A 24,198-nucleotide genomic window follows, 5' to 3' on the forward strand; every position below is an offset into this window, starting at 1 on the left:
CACTGTGGGAACTGTATATATCCGCGCCACTATCCAAAACGATGGGAAAAAGTTGCACTGGAGTTCAAGCGTGGTGTCCTGTTGCGTGATCTCCCGCAGCTATCCTCAGGAAACCAGCCATCTCCATTCACTGACCATCAGCGCTGAACGCCACAGCCAAGTGCGCTGCGCTGTGTTGCTCTGGAGGGGAAAACATCAGCAGGAATAAAACTCGTTTCATATTTTATATCTGAAACCCGCTCGCTGCATCGGAGTCACCAGAGATGATGAATTTGATCCTCATCTGCTTGCTATGTGGATTGTATGGTGTTCTTGCAAAAGGTGAGTAACAAGTTAGCAGTGCCGTTAAAGAGTGCGCAGATCACCTGCTGTAAAGTTCACATAACAACGTGTTTAGTCCTTTAATACTCAGCCAACATTGTGTTTCCTTAGTTTAGTTTGAACGGTTATAAACTAGAAATGAAACTGATTGAACAAGAGGTAATCTGGAGGTAATCTGGAGGAAATGGCATTTTACGCACGACTTTTATTGTTTCCTAAGAACTTGAGGGTCCTAAAACATCTTTACGGTTTTTTCCATCACCGAGATATTCATTCTTTACTTTGGAAGAGAACAACAGATGTGCCTCTTCATTGCGTTGCGACTGCGCATTTATTGCTCAATTAAGTGTCCGGTGCGGTCGTGTGTCTGGAGCTGCTCGGCTTGTAAACCTCTATTAGCTCAGAGTGCAGTCAGGGAGATAAGCGCTATCCTGCGGGACACTTGTTTGGATAATGCGGACCTCTGTGGCCCGGCTCCTTGTGCGCTTGGCCCCGGTTGAATGGACACACGCAGGGCGTTGTTTCCTGAGACTGATGAGTTTGCCTAATGAAAGTTCTGATTTGAAAGAACGAGGGGTCATGACCAGCTGGAGGGAAATATCCAGTGAGCAGGAACCGGGGTTAATCTCTGCTTAGTGCTCAAACAGTCGGCAGGCTGCTTTCATGCTCTCCATGGAGCGCTGTGGTGTTATTGGTCGTTTAAAAGTCTTTAGTGGCTGGAAGGTGGGAAAAAAACGTGTATTGTGTTTCCTTGCAAAATGAAATAATGCTCAATAACCATCTGGTTAAGACATTAACATGTAGCAAGAATACAGACGTTAGTTAAAACTTAATGCTTTAATAAACACGCATTTTATACTTCATAAATGATCACTAATTGTCTCGGGTACACCTGTAGGTCCTCTTCTGTACATTTAGGCAAGATTTCTAATTTAATTCAATTTAATCCACACATTCTTTTAAACATAATCCTAAATTATTACAATAAATGTATTATCATTGGAGAGCCAGAATGTCCAACATGCGTACATGTCACATACTTATACACACGTTTATCTCCATGTACATGCCATTTTATTATAATTAATCTTATTTTAAGTTTAATGAAGACGATAATTGACTTTTCTTTTCCAGAAAACATTTAATAGAAAACTCATCTTATATATAAAATAATAGGTAAATATTGTCAAATACAAATGAATCTTCCTACAGTACGGTTTTGATGATCCTATCACGATATTATATGTCCTTCACTTTCAGCCTCTCGAGTTTAGATGTGGTTTAATACGAAACGTTTATTCAGTGTTAAATATCACTTGAACAATAGATTGATTTGTTCCACCTGAATAAAACATGTTTAATCTCAAGTGTCTTGAGAAGTCAAGTGATTTGCCCCGGTGGTGATGAGTGTGAGAATATTCAACATGATGGGCGTTTCACTTTTCTGTGGTTGGAAATGTGACACTTCGATTTTAAGGGAAGTCGCAGGAAAACTGCCGTGAATTCTTGGAAGATGGTGTTTTCGACCCTCGCTTGTTGAGAAGGCCTCAGAAGGCCTGAAGGAGATCCCTGACTTCCCCTCGCTCTGCCCTTACCCTGCTATGTGTGTGAGTCTCTGTGAAAACCTAGGAAATAGTATAGGAAGTGCTCGCAGTGTGAGTAATGCCAGATCTGCTTAATGGGGCATCCACCGGGAACAATGAATGGTAATAATAGACTTTAGTAAAAGGCTATTATTCTACTGCTGTACAAGTGATTTCATATTCGCAGAGCAGTGGGACGGTCGTGCACTGATGAGCTTTTTGAGCGGTGTGTAGAGGCAGTCACGGTGAAGGACGGACTTCCCTGAATGATGTTTCCTCTGTTGTTGGGAGGAAGGAAGGGCGGACAGACAGTCGTCTTCATCTCTCATTAATAAACCTCAGCGATGGAAAGGAGAAATGCCTTTATTTGATAAACAAGAGGGACACTGCTTACGCATTTCCACACAAGTTGTCAAGTGGCCTGAGCGAGGAGATGTGCCGAGGGTCAAAGATACTGTGGCCTGGATGGAGTACGTGCGGTGGAGCCGGGACTCACCAAGACCGGTTCTGCAATCAGTCAAGAGTCTGGTTTAGTCCGGTTTGTAGAGCGTTTACAGGACCTGTCCAAAAATGTTTATTGGTTGTAAAGTGTTTTGTCTTCCAGGATTTCCTCGGAAAGTGGTTCTCATGTGGATTTGGGTCGAGACAAGAGGACGTCTCATTCACGACTCCCAATCATACGATTAAAATCTAATTGCATCCATCACTCTGCATTATAAGTGTATTCATAAACAACACTGCTTCAATGGTGTCTGAGGACATCCTGCACACATAAAGAACACTGCAGTGTTACACGCTGACCTTGACCTCTGACCTGTTGATGAACAAATACTTATCACTTGATAATTACTATTAGACGACCTTTGCAATGCATTTATTTAGCAATGGAGTTTGGGGATGTTGCTGCTACTGCACGTCTTCTGTTTCTCATCCTCTCTTTTATCTCTGCAGACAAAGATCAGAAGGGAAAGTACAGCGTCCCTATTCTGGATGTGAAAACCCGGCAGCTGGTCCTTGACACCAACCAGACACTACTGCTCGGCTGCAGGTGAGTTTCAGGTAGATAGATCCAGGGATCTAATATGGGAATATATTAATCATGGTGTTGCATTGCAATCACGATACCTGCCCCAAACATAACCGTCTTTTCTGCTCACTCTGGGCTCGACCACATGTGTTCCATGCAGAGTTTATTTTTGGCTCTCGAGAGTTTTATTCTCATTTTCCACACTTAACACAACGAACATCACAGAATCAGAACGTAGTCATTGGGGATTTGATTAAAAAAGCACAACCTTTATAGCATCTTTATTGTCTGAATGTGAATGCACTTACAAAGATTGCCTTCCAACCGCTTGTACCTGTTGACCAGGGGTCGCTGGGAGCTGGCATGGGCGTTCCCCTCAGGTTTGGTCAGAGATCAGGTGCAAGTGGAGGAGTTCCGCTGTGGGAGGACAAGCAAGCATTACTGCAGCCGTGTGACGGTCAGCAGCACCCAGGCCCAGCACACTGGCCTGTTCCGCTGCAGATACAGACGCCTAACTCGAAAACAGACCTCCGTCTATGTCTATGTCACAGGTAAGACACTGCTGTGAGATCTGAGAGTACAACTGACACTTCTTTTCTTTCTCGCTGCACTCATTGAGCAGCCCCTCATGCCTATTGTTTATATCCCCAGGTTAAACAGGATGTGGTGGGTGCTAAATACAGACCAATGCCAGAGAGCCAGTTATATCTAAACACTGTTTGTCCCAACAACACATCCTTCTAGATGACTCTGGCACAGTTTCACCACCCTCCTCCCCTGCCTCTCTCCTCTCAGCCTGGGTCTACCTCCCTGTTGTCTATATATAAATCCTTTTTTACTTTCGTTTGCGTGCTACCTTGAGGCCAGGAATAGCCCAGCTGCTGAAAGGCTCAGGCCTGGGCAGAGTTTCCCAGGGCATCAGCCTTATCTGCTCTGCTCAGCCTTGCTTGAAGCATCCTGTGCTTGGGGGAGGAGGGGAAGGGCTTGAAGGGAGGGGGGATGTCGCTGTGTCTCTACAAAGTGGCGGCGAGGAGGTGTGTGCATGTGTGTGTATGAGGAGCAGAGAAGGATAAGATGAAGGCCAGTGGTATCAAGGGGCAGAGGAGGCACGATGTCTACCCAGCCGGCTCCTCCCTGTCCTGGAGGGTGACGCTGTTTGGGCTGGGCCGTGCCAGGCCCGGAGCTGGGCTGGAGGCCAGGGTCACAGGCCACGCTACTGTTTGTCCAACAGGACCCTCGGGGGCCATCAATCGCTCAGGTCACCATGTCCATTAAGCTTCAGACTTGGCCTGCGGCTCTACTCAGACGTTGCTTCCCTCCCCGAGTACTCTACTAGGAATCAAAGCAAGAGAAGGAAGCCCTCAGTCCGCTAGTCCTTTGGGTACTTTTGTTTGAATGTTCAGAGATTTGCTTTCCTTGAGTAACACCCTACGGTAACAAACAATACAGTGAGCAACACCCACACTTTTCAATGGCACAGAAATATTACAGCAGTCGAGCTGGGAGGAGAACGCTCGGAGAGGCCGTTTGATTGCTTCTAAACAATCTGTGTGTTTATTGTTGACTACAGGCAGTCACTTGCTGAATGGGTATTCAATGAATGGGTGTGGAGGACAGAGTATGTTTAGGAGTGTGTGTGTGTGTGTGTGTGTGTGTGTGTGTGTGTGTGTGTGTGTGTGTGTGTGGAGGCAGGTGATTGTTTCTTTTCTTTTCTGTGTGCATGAAACTGCTTCATTGCAGATTGTTTTTGGTTTTATTGGTCCATGTTTTGAGATATCTTTCTCTGAGACTTCTCCACACAAGTACAAAGGAGGTGAAAGGAAGTTTGTTGCTCACAGCATTCAGAAAACACCTCAGCAGTAACTCTTTCCTGAAACTAAATAAGAGATAAAATGAGAGCGATACAGTTTATACTTTGTTTATGCTTTTATGTGACATGCTTATTGTCTGTACCATATGTGCCCCTGACCGCAGTTGTTGGGTTTCAGACAGCCAGCAGCCATTTGTGGAACATCCGGGTATGAGCCCAGATGTGTTGTACATGAAGGAGAAGCAGCCGCTGCTCATCCCCTGCCGGGTCACACACCCCAACATCACCACCACACTGGTCAAGGTAAGCTCACAGCTTGGACGTATTAATGTATAAGTCATGTTTGGATGCAGAGATCTGCTCTGCACCATGATCTCCACATGTAGTGAGTCCTTCTCTGCTCAATCACACCACTCACATTCTCCGCACATCATCACTTCCCATTTTTCCGATCAGGACTCACACATGCACACAATGCACTTTCCCGTTGTTTCCCCCTCTCAAGATCATTCGCCACATTGTTCTTATCTTGGCAGCTTTTACGCGGTGGCGTGTGTGTCCGTTTGTTTGTGTATATCTGCGGATATGTGTGAAAGTGTGTGCGGATATGGTTGTGAGTGTTTGGTGCTTGAGTGCTGAGTGAGAGGGCGAGGAGGGAACAGTGTTACTAAGTGCAAAGAGGAGCATTTAGGGGGTTCGCTGTCTGCATGTGTCTCTTTATTTACTGACTCTCTGCGATGGAGCCTCCTGTGGGCACCAGTTCTACCTCTGGAGACAGCACATGGGGTCTGGAGAGCCCCTTTGGCCCCTGGCCAGCAGCCACTTCCCACATCTCACCCCACACCTCTTGTAGTACGAATCCTGACTGCCAACTTCCCTCAAACTGATGCTTTAAACAGCTGGTCTGCCTGGAGCAGGAAGCAGAAGTAGCTACTGTTGGATCACAGTACAGTGAATTCTCTTTAATCACAAACTCTGATCCTTAATATGACCGTTTGTGCGTCACTGTAGGAAGCTTATTGTGGTATAACTACAATAGAGTGGTTGTAAAACTCTCTGTTTTTGAATTAGATGCACAAAACATGACAGACATCTTAGTTGGTCTTTCAAACTCCTCACTCAATTTCATGTCAAGTCACAGGATGGTCAAAGTCAGATGGATTCATCTGCTGGGGAACATAAATGACGTCCATCCTATAGTTGTTGACATATTTCAGTTTGGACTGACGGGCCACCATTGGCTACAAAACGAGAGGAAAGCTTCAAAAAGAATCAATTTGAAACTCAGGATTTGGATCCAGGAAGTGCAAAAATATCATTAAAACAAACACGACCATGACATGTCCTACTCCTTCTCCAAAACCAGAACGGACATGGCTGGACATCAACACACACACTTATGTTTTGTCCTGTCTCCTCACAATTGCCTGAAACCTCAAAGGTAACTATTCTTAAAATAGCTCCCCCCCCCCCTCTTCCTTCTTCTCCCTCCTCTGACCCTGCGCTGGCTCAACAAGGAATCCACTCACTGGCACAGCCTCTCCAGTGTTTTATTCCTGGAGGGAGTTTGCACTTTGCTTGGATCACTAATATGACCCTTCAGAGCGGGAACAATACCCAGGAGGATCTGCTCTCTCGCCCTCGCTGTGAAAGTGACCGGGATGACGGGGGTCAACCTGGGGTTCCAGTCAAAATGTCTATATCCTGTAGTAACAGGATGCGAGGAGATGGACTGGAGTCACATTTCTCATACTCCTCTGACCTTCGCTCCTCCTCCTGTTTCACCCCTCCACCTCCACCTTTGCATTCTCTCACTGTAGGTTTGAAGTATGGAGGGGTCAGAGGGGTCAGAGGGGTCACTCAGGGCGCTCAGGCGGGGCCTCAGGGAGAAGGGAAGAGTGGGAAGCATCTACTTTAAAGGACTGAGAGGAGGAGGAGGAGGAGCTCAGTGGTGTCTGAGAGGGTCGCCAGTTCACACTGGGGGTGCAGGAGTGGGGGGGAAGTGGGTGTGATGGTGTAGGGGGGGGGGGGCTCTACCTGTTCCCCTGAGAGTGGGTGGGAGGCTTCCACTGTGTCACAGAAACTCTTGTAAACATTTCCTTGAGGCTGCCTCCAAGAAAACAACAAGGTTACACAAGTGTCCAAGTGAAGGTAGCCAAGTGTTATAAAACCCCCACCGTGAGACTCTGGAGTTGTAGTTCTGTAGCACCAGGCGTCTGTAGTCTTACCATGAAAGACATAAACCAACAACCTAATGATGGTGCTTTCCATGTGGCTGCTTCAGTTTCAGGGTCCTTGCATCAGGACTGGAGTCAGACGTTAGTTGTGTTCACGTGTTTGTTTGTTTACAGAAGAACGTCTCCAACATGGCGGCAGAATGATCTGCTGCTATAAGACTTCTCCTCTCTGCTCCCACAGTACCCCAACCACAGCCTGAGTCCAGACCAGAGGATCATTATTTGGAACAGCAAGCAAGGCTTCACCATCCGAACTCCCGCCTTCTACTACATCGGCCTCTTCTACTGCCAGACGATCACCGACGGCGTCGCACACAAGTCCCGTATATACTTTGTGCACAGACCAGGTCAGCAGTGCATGCAGTCCTTTCAGATGCATTCATGTAAACATGAACATGCATGTATCAGTTGGTTCTATATATATATATTTCTAACTTCCTGTGTTTGCTTCTTTCTTGTGGCAGTGAGTAACATCATGGAGGTGTATCTGAACAGCAGTGGACCTGTGGAGGCGCTGAAGGGAGAGAGACTGGTCTTGAACTGCACCGCAACCGGGGAGTTGAACACCAGAGTCAACATCACCTGGGATTACCCTGGAAAGGTCAGACCTGCATTCAAGTCTGTGGAGACTAATGACCTTTAAAAAGAATCCACAAAAACTGCAACATGGTCGTCTCTGTTGACTCCAGTCATTATCAATCCTTTCACTTCGCTTGCGGAAAGCCGACAACATTTCTTACGCTGCAATGGATGTGATCTCAACTAAAGTACCAGCACTGTACCACTTCCTGATAAGCCCTATATGTCATTAGGGGGTCATGTGGGTTTCTCACACAGGAGAGAACATGTGGGGGTGGAGTGAGAGGATGACTTGCAACAAAGGAATCAAAACAAAGATTTTAATTCTGTTAGATTAAGATTTACAACATAAACTTTATCAGAAAACAGTAAAAGACCAGCACTTCACAGCTTTTCAAAATAAAATGTGCAGCACACACAGGTGAGCCTTCGGAGTTAATTCTGTGGCCCCCTCCTTCAGATCAACAACACCGGCTCCATGTCCAAGAGGCTCCTGAAACACAGAACACACATGTTGTTCTACAACATTCTGACCATCCCGAAGCTCCAGCGCTCAGACCGAGGCCTCTACACGTGCCGCGTGACCAGCGGGGAAAAAACCAAACAACAGAAAATCACTGTTACTGTCTTTGGTGAGTGTCTTCCTCTGAAACTCAACGACCTCACACGTGTGCACCGATCACTCGCTTATATTTCATGGTGATCAACTTATCTTTTTGTACAACAATGATTTTCTCTCTCCTAATCTTACCCTAATATGTGCACGTGTGTGTTCAATCTAGACCGTCCGTTTATTCGCCTGAAGCCCAGACATGGATCTGTGATGGAAGTACCGGCGGGGCAGAAGTCTTACAGAATCTCTCCCAAACTACGAGCGTTCCCTGTCCCTGAAGTATTCTGGTAAGAGATCAGCGTCATCCCAGCAGCCCCGCCTAACTCTAATGTGTTTACCGTATCTGTTTTAATCCCTGGCACACCATTTCCTTTGATAGGCACTGGGACGATGTTTGTTTCAGCATTGCTCGTCATATTTAGAAGTGTTTCTGGACGACCACAGAGTCCCTGAAACTTTGCTCAGAGGTCTTTTTTATCTGACAGGTTGAAGGATGGCATGGTGGCAGCAGAGCAATGCTCCAGATACCACATGAATGGGACTTCCCTGGTGATCCGCGATGTGGCAGAGGAGGATGCCGGGAAGTACACTGTCCTGGTACGAATCCAGGAACATGGACTCTACCAAAATCTCACACTCACACTTGTGGTCAATGGTGAGAAATGTGATTATTCACCCACAGAACAAGCTGCTCGCCTTGTCTTAGCCTCAGTGTTTAAACATGTGTGTCTGCGTGTGCTTCTTGTCTGACAGTGAGTCCTCAGATAGGGGAGAAAGCGGTGTCGTTACAGGACCCGGGCTCAGTGCCGCGGGGGATCCGGCGAGCCCTTCACTGCACATCCCACGCAGTCCCTCCTCCACACATCCAGTGGCTCTGGCACCCCTGCCCGTCCAAAGGCCTGTAAGTAGTCCAGAAGGCTCACGCGGAGCAGTGTCCACATTTACATCTTGCCTCCACAATGAAATTGCACCAGCTGAAATAAGTGTGTGTGTGTGTGTGTGTGTGTGTGTGTGTGTGTGTGTGTGTGTGTGTGTGTGTGTGATTTTGAAAAACGAGACATGTTTTGTCTATTTCAGCATGTGTTCAGACAGCGTTTCCTTCTTGTAACCAGAACAGATGCATTTGGGGGCCTTTCATGTGCGGGAATGTGTGAAAATGTGTGTGTGTGTGTGTGTGTGTGTGTGTGTGTGTGTGTGTGTGTGTGTGTGTGTGCCCACATATATGTGTGTCTGTCTCATCATGTCTGTGTTTATATGTTTGCGTGTTGCAATTCTTTCCCTATATGTTTGTTCTCCTACTGTCCGTGTTTTTCATTTGTTTGTTCAAGTGTATACAAATGTGTAGCGTGTGTGTGTGTGTGTGTGTGTGTGTGTGTGTGTGTGTGTGTGTGTGTGTGTGTTTGTGCCTGATACATTCACAGACACAGTACACAGTGTATCTCAGACTTGAAAGGACAGAGAAAAAAAAACACACTTCAATAGAAGCCAGTTCCGTGCTCTCAGTCACGATTTGTTGGTTTCCAAATCAAACGCTATGATTTAATGAATTTCCTGTCCAGGACGCAGGGTAAGAGGCCTGTTTATTATTGTGATTGCACACTGCATCCTGTGATGCCTTTTCTTATATCTGACACACACACTATATATAAAGTTCTCATGAGAAATGGCCCAGCCCAGTGATGCCGAGGGACAGTCCTTTAGTCAACACACACGAGTGTTCGAGCAGGCGCCTGGCAGGAACATTGATGGAGTTGTTCTCGGAGGTCAGACACTTATTGTGTTGCCTATGACCAAGTCAGAAAGGTTAAGTATTACCTGAGAGCACCACAGCAGCCGCCCATACTCTATTCCCCCTCGGAGACACACTGACAACATCAGCGTACTTGACCCTTAACACCGGCGCTCTCGCATGGCGCCATGCCGAGGTGCCTCCAGCGTGGTTTCATCCGTCCGTCTCTGCCAAATGTAAATGTGAACTCTTTCTGCTGCTCAACCTTCACCTGCAGCATCTGTTGCATATTTAGACTTTCAGGTGAACAAATGTTATTGTAATGTTGCTGGTGTTGTACACGCACAGCGAGGGTCACGTGCAATCTGCACATGAAGAACATGTGAATCAGTGCTTGATCGATTCTGAGTGGGTCCAAAGTCAAATGTGATAAATTACACAAACAATTTGTCAAAAACATTCATGCAACAAACAAACTACAAAGTAAAATGTATAAGATTAAGATTTCGCTGAAGCTTATTACCGTAAAGGAACTAAAGTATAAATGCACAGTAATGTTTCTGCAGATTACATGTGGCCTCTTCACCGGCTGATTCATGGTCCTTTGTGAAGCTCTGTTCTGGTTCTGGTTCTGCTTCAGTGTCTGCATTGAGTGTTTCTTTAGTTAGTATTTGGCTGGATCCTCACCAGGCCCTTGTTCTTTGCAGCCCGGCTGCACCACGAGCCTGACGCTGCGCTGGAGGAGGCCCAGGGACAGTGGACCAGGCTGGGCCAGGCTGATGGGGGGCCTCACGCCTGGGTCCTGGGCCCACCTCTGGGTCTGGCCCTGGGAACCGCAGCGCTCTTATCTGGCCCTGGCAGGAGGCGCACTGGGCTTCCTGTGCGAAAATCAGAGCGCTTTTCCTCTCGTTGTTTGGCTTCCTCTCCGACGCGAGACGCTTCCCAGCAGCGTGATTGTCCCTTCGTCTTCAAACGTGGCACAGTCCGCTTCCTCAAGAGCTTGATCTATTCTTGAGAGACCCCCTCACACCCCTTCCCCCAACTTCTCTGCCCCCCACACATACCTCTCCAACCCCTTCCCTCACCAGCTCTGCCCTCCACCCCAACCACGCATCAAGAACAAACTCCCCATCGCCTCCCACCCTGCAGCCCATCCTCTCCACCACCACCTCCACACACTCATCAGTGCTTCTCTACAGCAGCCAGAACCCTCAGTGACAGAACCAGTGGTCCCATGTGATGATCCCGGGCTTGCTAAGCGAGGAAAGTGCCTTGGAACACTGCTGAGCGGTGAAGAGGAGGACAATAAGCCACATCACTAAGGATATAAGCCTTGCTTACTGATTATTTATTTATTTCCCCATTGTCCTCCCATTGCACCTAGCCATCCTGTAGTTTTATGCTTTGTTCCCAGACATTTTGAGCCAGAAGAAGTGCAATTCCATTGATCCACCAGCCACATTTCTGGAGCTGCTTTGCTTGTTTTCTGTGTCCTAGAGTGGTACTATAATGGGTGCATGAACCGTGCCTGTCCCAAGCCCTAATCTGATTCTGACATCCACAAAAGCTGTGAGTTTCTGTTCCGATTTCAAGCCACTGGTAGAAGGTCAAATGTGCTCACCTTGGACGGGCAAAACTGGAGAGAGGACAAGCTTTGTGTTGTTCACTATGGGATGCCTACAGTTCTCTATTAAAAGACTGACGGTCAGCAGACACCTACCATGTAGGAAGTCTCCACAGACCGGAGACGATGACTGCCCTCTGTGTCGTCCAGCGTCATCCCGTGTCGAGATGTTTGTCCAATGATGTCAGTATAACAGCCATGTTGTCTTTGTATTGAACGTTCATTAAAATCTAAATGTATGAGTGCCTTAAGTGTTTTAGTAAAGTCCATTTCTGTGTGTGTGTGTGTGTGTGTGTGTGTGTGTGTGTGTGTGTGTGTGTGTGTGTGTGTGTGTGTGTGTGTGTGTGTGTGTCCCATTCTACGGGTGTCTCCCAATGTGATTCATTCCTTGTATACAGATGTTCTATGAGTAATATATGATTCTAATATTTAATAATTTTATACAACTAACTTACATATGACGAATGACGAATGATATTTGCCAACTTTGTATGAATCTGTATTGAAGTGTAATATCAGTTGTTTGTGTTTTTGCATTAAACTTTGCTTATATTTGTGTATTGGTTTATACCGCGCTGTGGTTATTGACGGGTTGAGACAGGAGCGGACAGGGAGAGCTGAACAAGTGTGTGTCAGGCAGTGAAGCGAGGCAGGAGACGACTCCACTGATACACAACTGTGAATGTGGTGTGAGTGTGTGTACGTGCGTGTTCGTGTTCTGTTTCTAACCACGTTTATGTCCACACATCCATCCAACTAATGATCTCTGTGTGCGAGTGAGTCAGAAAGCTTTTCCTGAGAGTGTCAGCCTGTGTGTGTGTGTGTGTGTGTGTGTGTGTGTGTGTGTGTGTGTGTGTGTATGTGTGTGTGTGTGTGTCAGGCCCGTGGTGTCATGCACAGGGTGGGTCATCTGTGCAGTCGCACTCTAGATGCCAAGAGGAAGAGCAATCAGGGAGCAGAGAGGAGGCGAGCTCAGGGAGGAGCTCCGCACAGACACAGTGACAGGATGATGGTTCATGTCTTCATAATGAAGCTGAATCCTTTTCACTGTGACGTCTGTTATACAGACACACAGAGAGACGGACAATAATGCATCACATTAATATAGCGCTTCTCATAACACAAAGTAATTAAGCTGCTCGTCCTCCGTGCGTGACGTGTAAGTTACAACTGTCCAAGCTAAATGTGTTGAGGGATACAAATCCTTTCATATCCCCATATCTATATATATATATATATATATAGATATATATATATATATATATATATATATATATATATATATATATATATATATATATATATATATATATATATATATATATATATATATATATATATATATATATATATATATATATATATATATATATATATATATATATATATATATATATATCTATAACGCTCAGACAATGCTCTACTATTAGGTATTTTATCTTGTATATCCTTCCGATCACAGTTACTACGTTAGAGTGTATTCCCTCTAATGCACACAAAGTCATAATGAAGCTTCACACATCAGCTGCATTTAAATATCCGGGTGTTATTGTATATTTGGGTGTTTAACTGACAACATGATGATGTTGTTCTATTGTATCGACTAACTTAAAATTATGTATTCATTTATTAAAAAAGGAATCCATAGATTAATAAATAATAGCCCTAAAATCAACCGTAAATAAAACATTTAACTCAAATCTTCATACAAAGTCAATTAAGATGATGTCATACAATAATAGATACAAAATTATATTTATTTACTGAACACATAAAATACAAAAGAATATAATTATTTTGGGTGCACGTTAAAAAACACTTATTTATAAGCACATTTACTTGTTCCTTGTTGTAGATTACATTTATTATATAGATAGTTCAGCATGTATTATATAGAACTGTTATGATGCTAAATTATGGAGCTAATTGATCAGTGTGTGTGTGTGTGTGTGTGTGTGTGTGTGTGTGTTCGGCTCCAGCTGCTGTAGCATACATAAACCACAGCGCAGCCTGCATACGCTTGAGTTCCCACAGCTCCACTCGTGTGTAATCTATGGATTTAGACTTGTGAGTGTCTTTGTGAGGGACAGGAACTCTTGTCCTGGAGATGTGGGATGATTTGTTAAGAATGGAAGGAAGTTGAGCCATAGGATTACAATAGCTCCTCCAAAGATCCACCATTGTCAGCCTGCAGGACAGGGTAGGAGGGGACAGGGTAGGAGGGGACAGGGTAGGAGGGGACAGGGTAGGAGGGGACAGGGTAGGAGGACGTGATGCTATTGATAAAAACGGTTTGGTGATGATGATTATGTGAATGAGGGGAAGATAACATCAAGCAGCGATGATCGTGGCGTTTGCCTCTTGTTCTGGTCTACCTCCTGCCGAGCACAGCTGAGAAAATCCCCCACACACACACACACACACACACACACACACACACACACACCTGCAGGCAGCGTAAAGTGAGTTGTGTCAACACAGCTGAGTCTCTGTCACTGTCCTCCTCATCCTCTTCCTTCTCCAAGGTGTGTGTGTCCGACGTCCTCCTCGCTATGGAGCCCTGTGACAGAGAGAGTCCCCGCCACGTCCACAAGCAACCACATCCTGAGTATTACGCACAGACAGGAAGTGCTTCAGGGGAAAAAAAAGGTAGGGGGAGCACTGAAATACACCCAGTGACTGACAGAAGAGACGTGTTGTGTTCGTAACAGGAGCTTTACGAAGCAATGTTGAACATAAATTAAAATACTGACAAGATATATTCCATAGACAACTACAGAGAATCACACACACATTCACTCACACACACCTTTATTATTACTTATCGACAGCGTGCATGTTGAGCTGCTCACTGGGTTGGAAGTGGGCAGGAGGTCTGGCTCAGAGAACCCTATTGTCTGCTCCGTGGGCCCATGGAAACTATGATCCCTGCCATCAGTGGGAGAGGTTACGAGCCTGAACTTTAAAATGTGTGTGTGTGTGTGTGTGTGTGTGTGTGTGTGTTTTTATAGTGTGCTAAGTGCCGGTTTGTTCATGCGGATGTTTGTGCTTTCCATAGACAGTGGGGGTCCTGACTGTGGCAGAGTCCTTTGTGTCTGGAGTGTATCGCTGCGTTGCCTCCAACTCTGCAGGCACAGACCAGCTCGACGTCCACTTCTACGTCACAGGTGAGGAATCATCTCCTCACGTGTGGACGTTTCTCTCGCCCATATCTTGGATTTTTTATTGTAAATGACAGTAAACATGTATTTCCCCTGACACTATTTCCCCGCCTCGCTTTCAGTTCCTGGAATTGTATTATTATTTTTTTATTTCTGTCATCTTGCTTTTCTCACTTTACTCCGAAGTGTGATGATGAAACGTGTGTCAGCTGATCCGCTTTGTCACAGTCGGATTGGCTAATCATTTTATATTATAATATAATAATATAATTATTTCGTCTGTTTTAAAGTTTCACTCGATGAAAACATCTGTAATTAATTATCTTCATCGCTGTCGGGATGTAAATAACATATATAATATATTTTATCACAACACTACAGACATCATAATGCTCTGTGACTCTGCAGTACTGACCGGGTGGGAACTGGTTAGTTAAATATGAGTCAGTTATTATGACATTCATCTTGTGATTTACTGTCACATCTGCAAACACATGCACACACTCCTACACACACTCCTACACAGATGACATGTACTGTGTGTGTTGCCTTTTACCCACTTTGACAGTATGTGATGAACACACAGAGGTTAGAGGCAGTACTACCAAAATAAATGTCCTGCAACCAAACTTGCTAAATCTTTATCTTTAATGTGTCGCAGGAGGAGACATCTTTGTGTAGCTCAGTGATACTGTAAAAAGAGATGTTTTAACATAACACACATTGGGTATCAGGAGACAACTGCATTGAATGTGATTAAAGAAATATTAACAGAACTTTAATCTACTTAAGATTGTTTGGCGCCAATAAGAAATATGTGCAACTGACATCAATCCTGCAAAAATTGGACCGCACCTGAAACACAATGCGCTCGTGCTGCAGAACCACGTGAGCCTTTCTATGCAGGATTGTTAAACCTCACCAGAAGCAGACAATCTGACACTTTCTAAAGAGTATTTACACTTTGTTCAAGCTCCCAGATACAAGAAGTGAAACTTGACGCAGTGTAAATGATGCTGATGAAGTGACACACACTTGGCAGAGCAAGGTGGCGTACGTGCATCGGGTACATCGATGTGAGGTTAGACTTGTTACTGGGCGTACAGGTAAAGGTCTTTTATTTTCTATTTGTGTCTGTGCATAAGGCTGAGCTGAGCTGTTAGTGTGTGAGCAAGAGCGAAACAGGAACCTGGAGCTCTTATCGTTTCACTTCCCCGTGCAGCGCACTTCCTTGGACTGGCAGGTCCGCTTTATTTCGGGAGGCCTTGGGGTGTTCGGGAAAGATAAACACTATCTGCCATCAGGAAACTCTCGAGCCATTTCCACAGGAAGTTTCAAATGGCTAAAGTAAATAAAAAGCCTTTTCACTGTATTCCACTCGCTGCTTTAACGTTCAGCATTGTCGTCAAAGGCGACGGGAGAATCGGCTGGATCCACACGCATGTCCAGAAACTGAGAAGCTGTTCTTGTTCCTTCTTGTTCCACATCATCTCCTCTCTGCCCTCAGACGTCCCAGCAGGCTTCAGTGTGAGCCACAGGGAGGAGCCTAGAGAGGGCGGAGACCTCCACCTCACCTGTGTAGCCAACAAGTACCTGTACACAGCCTTGTTGTGGCAACGGGGGAATGACACAGAGGACGCCCAATCCCGCAGCCCCGCCGCGCAGCAGCTCACATCCGGGGAGTTTTCCAATTCGCTGGTCCTGTTGCTGAGCAACCTAACAGCAAGAGACTCCGGGGGCTACAGATGCTCCGCCCATCACCTGATCACGGGGCAGGAGACGCACGTGGACACACAGGTGGTGGTCACAGGTGAGTTACACTTTATATTCCTCCTCAGATTGTGCTCCAAAGAAATATATTAATATTTTCAACAACAAACAAAAGTTATAAAGTGTTTCACAATAAAAGCATTAAAATAACGATGAAACAAAAACTAAAGAGCAGAAATGTATAGAAACAAAGAATTCATTCTTTTAATATTATAATAATATTAATTATTTTTTATTTAAGGCTTGAATTGATAACAATTTCAAAAACTTTCTCAAGTTCACAAATTAAATTAGAAAATTAAGACAGTTTTATCCTTTTTGTAATTAACTTTTGGAGCCAACCAATTTAATTTGAGCGGTTGAATAAAGTTTATTCGAATTTTCTAACTGACTTCAAGGTAAAATATTTCAATGCTGCTTTTTAATGAATGTCCTCGTGGCCTGAATTTTACAATAATTACAAATCTTAATAAAGACATTTCAAATGCAGATTTAAGTTGCGCGCGCGCTCTCTATATTTAAAACTCATAGCCTCCTCATGTTGTCTGTGCACATACAAACAAACAAACAAACACACACACACACACACACACTCTCCCACAGAGTTTTGCTGCTTGGGAATTGGGTCCCCTCAGCTTCCTGGGGCCCCACCCTGCCTTTGCTCTTGCGGTCCAGCTCAGCACCTCTTTCACGTGGGAATGAGCTCTTGCCTGGAGGAAGAGCACACAATGGCACTTCCCACAATGCCACATTTACAGGCCCCCACACAGGGCCGGAGGAACAATCAGCCAATCAGACACTGTCAGGCCCCAGCCCCCGCGGACAATCATCAATTGTTGTCCAGGAGGAAGATAGGGGAAACAACAATCAGTCGCCTTGGTTAAGTGACTTTTCTTCTTTTACTGCTGTGCTCCATACAATCAGGGCTCAACACGTCAACTTCCTCCTTCGGGACCCCCACAAGGGAATTACTAGAGAGACAGGGTGACCAGAAAGAGTTGGGGAGCCGAAAAGAGGGAGAATAAAAACCTGAGGTTGGATAGTGTTTGAGCTTTGAGGACACTGGAACACTGTGTGCACTCATAGACACCTGTCCACATGATGAACTACTACTTTGTTGTTGCTGTGTGAACAGGGGGGGTTTGTATTTCAGGGTGAGTAAGGGGCCCGACAGAACTCCAACAGCAGCTCACTCACAGGTTGAAGCCAAGGTCACTCTTCTAGAAACAAATGTGTCACTAGCAGTTAGATCATTGTCCGACAGTGGCACCGGTCCAGAAAACAGTGGGGGAAAATAGCACCGCTTTCACTTCTGCTTCAGTCTATAAATAACTACAACTGTTATCCGTTAGTGCAGCTTCAAAGTAAAGTAAAGTACTCATCATGCAGGATTATATATATACATATATATATATATGATTCTGAATCTACAGATAAATGTAGTGGAGTAGAGATGACATTATTTCCCTCTGTGATACTCATGTTGTGTGTTCCTCCTCTCAGTTTTGGAGCCTCCGGTGCTGCCCAATAATCTCACAGATTGCACCGTGAACGTCAGCAGCTCCGTGATCCTCAGCTGTCCCTCTGAAGGCGTCCCACCCCCAACCATCACATGGTACAAGGATGAACGTGCTCTGTCTCAGGGATCAGGTAAACATAAAACACCATAAACATGCAAACTGTATCTGTATTCTGGTGTCTGAGAAGTTTGCGCCACCGTCTGCAGGTATTGTGATATCAGCAGAAGATGGGACCCTCCATATTGATCGCATCACAGTGGAGGACCAGGGTCTGTACACGTGCCAGGCCACCAATGAGAGGGGATCTGCAGAGAGCTCTGCCTATATATGGGTCAACGGTACGTGTCAACAAGTAGTAGTAGTATTCAAGCTTCTCAAAGATAGGATTCTTCCTTATATGGGTACGTCTGAACGTCCATTGTTCCCAGTTCTGTAAATATATATATCGTCTGGATGTACAGACATGAAGTATATCACTTTGTTTTTTATGGTGTCAATTCTATTAATGATGTGTCTGTTTATCAATTCCTGAGAAAACATTGATCAAAGAATGTCTTAACATAATGTCAAACACACACACACACACACACACACACACACGCTCAGTCATACGTCCGGTAGTGGTTGAATAGGCAAGCCATGTGTGGTTCTGCTACCCCCAGTTTGAGCATTGTTGCGTGCATGCACGTGTGTTTGTGTGCGTGTGTGTGTGTGTGTGTGTGTGTGTGTGTGTGTTTGTTCTGATCAGTCAGGAAGGAAGCTGTCTCCCGTTTTTATTTCCTCCAGAAGGGCCCGGCCTGCGTCTCGGAGAGCCTCCGTACTGCAGTGGGCTGAGCGTTTCTACTTCCTAACATTAAATAAGAAACTAAATTAGGTTTTAATGAGGATGATGGATGTTTCTGGGTTATGGCGTGACAGTGGAAAAACACAGTGCCCCCATATATATATATATATATATATATATATATATATATATATATATATATATATAGAAGTCTTTCTTTCCGCTTTATAAAGGTAACAATGTCCTGCGCAGATCACTCCAGGCCTGCTCGTGTGTAATAAGACAAAGTCTCATGTAAAATAAATGTAAAGTATTTGTGGTGTGTGTTTCTAGGCGCCTCCGAAGCCTCATTTTTGGAGATCCCAGCACTCACCTGTACCTGCGTGGTGGCCACGCTCTTCTGGCTTTTGCTGACGCTCGTCATACGCAGACTGAAACAGGTGAGAGGAAACAAGATGGAGGTGTTTTCTTGTTTTCTATATATCGTTTCACAATCCTGGCTCTTGGACAAGTTTTTCATTCAGCAGCTTCGTCCTTCCTCTTTCCTCTTCCTCCCCGCTCAAGACTTGAGTCATCAGTACAAAATACTGCTAATATAAATAATGATAAAGGATGAAGTGAAGTGTTCTCTTCCACAGAACATACACATCAATACACCCTTAAAGAAACAACATACTGGAGTGGGTTTTATATTTTATACTGTGCACGCTTCTTTCTCTAAAGCCCAACAGCTCAAACACCAAACCAGAGTTCCTGTCAATCATTCTGGACAGAGGAGATGCACCAATAGAGGAGCAGTGTGAGCGGCTGCAATACGACCCCAACCAATGGGAGTTCCCTCGGGAGCGGCTCAAACTAGGTTAGACTTTATAAAATATCAAGTGGTTGGGATGCTGAGACGATGGGAAGGTGTGTGAGATCATATAACAGATACAAGGACTTTCTCAGAGGTCTTATCAGGTTATTATGGGGAGTAACGCTCATTCCATTAATCAGACTTTGTGTCTGTGTTGTCTGTGGGGAGCTTATCAACTCCAGCAGGGGGGTGTACACTGTGTTGACTGGGACTAATCAGCTCACCAGGGTGGGATTCAGTTAGATGGACTGTTGATGAAGTCTTCTCTTATCAGCACGTCCAGGGTGGATAATAACAGCAATTAATGAAGCTCAATTAGACACAGACCTCCCTTCCCCCCCGTCAGCCTCACTCACCGTCTCTCTTCTCTCCCAGGGAAACCTCTGGGGCGTGGAGCCTTTGGTAAGGTGATGCAGGCGGCTGCTTTTGGTATCTGCAACGCCACCAGCTGCACGACTGTGGCTGTGAAGATGCTCAAAGGTACAAGATCGTGTCCAAGGAACAAATTCTGTGCAAAAAAACATGTCTGCCACTGTTTTCTGCCTTCTGTCCACCAGAGGGCGCTACAGCCAGCGAGCACAAAGCTCTGATGACTGAAGTCAAGATCCTCAATCACATCGGACATCATCTGAATGTAGTCAACCTCCTGGGAGCCTGCACCAAACCGGGAGGTGTGTGTGTGTGTGTGTGTGTGTGTGTGTGTGTACTATGAGTTTGTCGAGGTCTGTATTAGTATGCATGCGTGTGCTTGTGCCTTCACACGTGTCACAACTATAATGTGTGTTTTGTGTGTGTGTGTGTGCAGGACCACTGATGGTCATTGTGGAATACTGTTGCTATGGAAACGTCTCTGCCTTCCTGAAGGGCAAGAGAGAGGTGTTTGTGTACGACATGGTGAGTCTACACACACACAGATAAGGATGGTGTCATGATGTATTTCACACACAACAGGACCTGCATGCTCTTCACTTCTCCTCACACGATTACAAAATCACACATTTAAAAACTCAACTTCTGCAATTAGTCTGAGTTCAAAGATGTTATCAGATCTCAAGGAAGACACTTCCTTCATTTCTTCACAGGTGTAGTCATAACTACAAGTCACTGAACAAAACATGTTCTCTCAACAAGTGTCAGAAGGAACGTAACCCTAATTGTCATACAATATTTAATGAATAATAACTGATTTCTTCCCATCTGCGCCGGCCGGGGGAAAGGATGCAGGGCCGGGTGGTGTGGGCAGCGTGTCTGATCTCAAGTCTGCCTCCAACTCTCCTTTGTTCCTGGAGGATCTCATCTCCTTCAGCTTCCAGGTGGCGCGAGGGATGGAGTTTCTGGCCTCTCGCAAGGTCTGATACGTCGTGTGTGTGTGTGTGTGTGTGTGTGTGTGTGTGTGTGTGTGTGTGTGTATGTGTGTGTGTGTGTGTGTGTGTGTGTGTGGACGCAGTTACATATTTGTGTTTCCTATCTGTTAATGTGTGTGTGCTCTCTGTGGTTCTGCTTCAGTGTATTCACAGAGACCTGGCAGCCAGGAACATTCTGCTTTCTGACAATAAAGTGGTGAAGATCTGTGACTTCGGCCTCGCCAGAGACATCTACAAAGACCCCGACTACGTCCGCAAGGGTGACGTGAGTATAAAAGTATTACACCAGCATTTCTTTAACAACCTGACAGATCCTGTAACTTCTGATCTTGTGGCCTCACGACTTTGTTTCCTCACGCGTGCTCTCTTTTACTCTGCTCCTGTGTTCTGATGGGCGGACAGGCCCGCCTCCCTCTGAAGTGGATGTCTCCAGAAGCCATCTTTGACAAGGTGTTCACCACGCAGAGTGACGTGTGGTCCTACGGCATTCTGCTGTGGGAGATCTTCTCTTTGGGTACGAGCGCTCTCGTCAAATAACACGATCCCATTCACTTGTGATCTTTCGGTTTTTAAGACCGCGTTTGGAAGATGCTGATTCAATTCTTTGGTTGGGTGGGGTCACATACTGACATGTGTGTGATTGTCCTACAGGAGCTTCCCCGTACCCTGGTCTTCACATAGATGAAGACTTCTGCCACAGACTGAAGGGGGGAACAAGGATGCGAGCGCCTGAATACAGCACACCTGAGATGTGGGTGGATATGTTGGGTAGTAGGGGAGGCGGGGAAATAATGAACAAGTAGGGAGGTGGTCTAAACCCTGGGAGACTGCTAGTTCACTGTAACTCTGGAGAGCGTCGGCTAAATGACCTGTAATGTATTGAGGTAGTTATGTCACGGCTCCTGATGTTACTGGGCTTTGATTGAACACTACACCTGTATGTGTGTGTGTGTGCAGTTACAGCACCATGCTGGCATGCTGGGAGGCCAGTCCCTCAGACCGACCCACCTTCACTAACCTGGTGGAGACCCTCGGAGACCTGCTGGAAGCAAGAGTTCAGCAGGTCAGATCTTACTCCTCAAGGCTTACTTATTTTCCAACATATGGATAAAGTGAAGACAAACATGTTTTATAAATACCTCCATTTGTTCCGTCTGTTTGACAGGATGGGAAGGATTATATTCCTCTGGGATCGTTCATGACGGCTCGCAGCGAGACCTGCAGAGAAAATCCGCTTGCGGTCACAAACCTGAGGTAAGGAAACATTACGCAATTTGATATACGTGTATACACATGTAGGTCTGAGCCAAAGCAAAGGGAGAAACATTAACACAGATGTGAAAGTGATGAGAGGTGTGTTAGGTAAGTGAAACTCAATTCAGAAACAACAGGAAGCAGGTTAAGAAAGAAGAGAAATGTCCAACCATCAATGCTTTGCGTCTAAATGTAATCTATCCAGTTACATGAGGGGGATGGCCACACTTCAGACATTTGAGGAACTGCCCTGCGAGGAAACAGACAATCCGGACGTAAGAAAACACCTTCACTTCTGCTTGCATTCACACACACACACACACATTGATGACCAGCTGCACGGTTTCATTCTCTTTGCTTCAGGACGAGCAGAGTGACAGTGGCATGGTGCTGCCATCCGAGGAGCTGAAGCGTCTGACGTGGAATAACAGCAACAAGAAACTGAGCAGGTGGTGACCTCTAATCTCTAATCTCTGACCTCTAATCTCTGACCTCTAAGTGACGTGTCCCCTACCAGCCCATCTTATACTGTACTAAACATACACACTAGACCATGACATATTTATGACTTTTTAAACAGCTTCGTGTTGTCCACACAAAGACAAGACATTCAAACAAGACACTACTGACATTCACAATAACTTTATTATGACATTTCTTACCATATTTGACTTTTTATGATGATTTAATGACATTTTCATGGCACACTTTTCCCTAAACGTTGTATTTTATTTGTATTTCACATGACTGTTTATGTTCTCCAGCATGTGATCGATGGCCGCTCAGAAAAAGTGCATATATAATAAAATATATATCCACATTAAGCTGCCAAAATTGCTAACTTAAGCTAACAGCGCTAGCATTAAAGACACAACGTACATCTCTGCATAAAGACATAAAACACCCTTTAAATATAAATAATGCAGCATTTCAGCTTAATGCATAATAAACAAAACAATAACTCTTAATATGTTTGTGTTTAGGTTCTTCGTCTTCCCCAAGTGCCGGGACAACCAGGTGCCTTTCCCGTGCAATGACATCGACGGTGTCTGTGGCGACGAGCCGTCCATCTTGCCGTGCGACTGGGAGTCTGACGAGGGCGGCTCCCCTCCTCCGGACTACAGCTCTGCTTTTCTCTACCCCTCCCTCTAGCATCTGTTCTTAGACATATCAACACAGCGTATATCTACATCTAGAACTTATTTCATCTTTGCATCCTCTACCTCACAACTGCACCTGTCCTCCTTCAACCAGACGTAGAGAAACTCTAGATGTAAAACATTCCTTCGCTTGTCTTCACTTCCTAAAACACAAAGCCTCTCCAGTATTACCAAGTATTATCTCGCATCGCCACACATAACCCCCCCCTTCTAAGAGCAGCTAAGTATTACCTCATATGCAGTTATGCAGAATGTATTTACTGACTATTGGAGCGTATTGTATTGGTACCTCATGTGCTCTGTGAGGAGGAACACTGCTGTATGAATGAATGTTTCCTCCTGCACAGCTGTCTGCTGGAAACACGTTATCATCACTGAATTATAGTTAGAGATGTATCAACCTGTATTTATTGTGAATGCTGTAATCATCTCATAGCCGAGTCTGTATCTGTTATTGTTAATATACACGCAGAGTACTTTCATGACGGTGAAGTTGTTTTATTGACACAAACTAGTCTGCACATCACCATATAGTTAATTATCTAAAGGTTTCCACAGGAGGAATTGTAGAGCTGCTATATTAGACATTGTATACCTAATAAAGTGGCAACTCATAGATCAATATAGAACTGACAAATGTCCTTTTAAATACATTTATTTATAAAAAAATATGAAGATAAATTCAATTAAATATGGTTTTCCTTAAACAATTAGGTTTGAAAGTTATATTTCTGTTCACATCTTGATGTTTGTATCTTCAGTTTGCAGATTAAACAGCTGTAATGTACCCAAGTGCAAAACAAGAC

General features: G+C 45.0%; 1 protein-coding gene across 2 annotated transcripts; it reads left to right on the forward strand.

Annotated features, from left to right (window-relative positions):
* The first annotated feature begins 51 nt into the window (after nt 1-51).
* Nucleotides 52-24,197, forward strand: flt1 (fms related receptor tyrosine kinase 1). Of its 2 annotated transcripts, XM_029457542.1 has the most exons (29): nt 52-321; nt 2,856-2,952; nt 3,277-3,482; nt 4,920-5,044; nt 7,160-7,325; nt 7,443-7,579; nt 8,018-8,189; nt 8,340-8,457; nt 8,656-8,825; nt 8,924-9,071; nt 14,049-14,172; nt 14,582-14,690; nt 16,192-16,494; nt 17,958-18,104; nt 18,181-18,312; nt 19,092-19,198; nt 19,482-19,617; nt 19,990-20,094; nt 20,172-20,285; nt 20,420-20,508; nt 20,832-20,963; nt 21,121-21,243; nt 21,381-21,492; nt 21,630-21,729; nt 21,936-22,041; nt 22,144-22,232; nt 22,438-22,507; nt 22,596-22,681; nt 23,216-24,197. In XM_029457542.1, the coding sequence occupies exons 1-29, from the start codon at nt 264-266 to the stop codon at nt 23,382-23,384; spliced, it is 3,750 nt and encodes a 1,249-aa protein (XP_029313402.1). In that variant the 5' UTR covers nt 52-263; the 3' UTR covers nt 23,385-24,197. The 2 variants fall into 2 exon arrangements, with proteins under 2 accessions (XP_029313402.1, XP_029313403.1); XM_029457543.1 differs by lacking the exons at nt 14,049-14,172; nt 14,582-14,690; nt 16,192-16,494; ... (14 more) ...; nt 22,596-22,681; nt 23,216-24,197 and adding an exon at nt 10,607-12,083.
* Nucleotide 24,198: the final 1 nt, after the last annotated feature.

This window comes from Cottoperca gobio, chromosome 20 (assembly GCF_900634415.1).
Source record: "Cottoperca gobio chromosome 20, fCotGob3.1, whole genome shotgun sequence".
Lineage (NCBI taxonomy): Eukaryota > Metazoa > Chordata > Actinopteri > Perciformes > Bovichtidae > Cottoperca > Cottoperca gobio.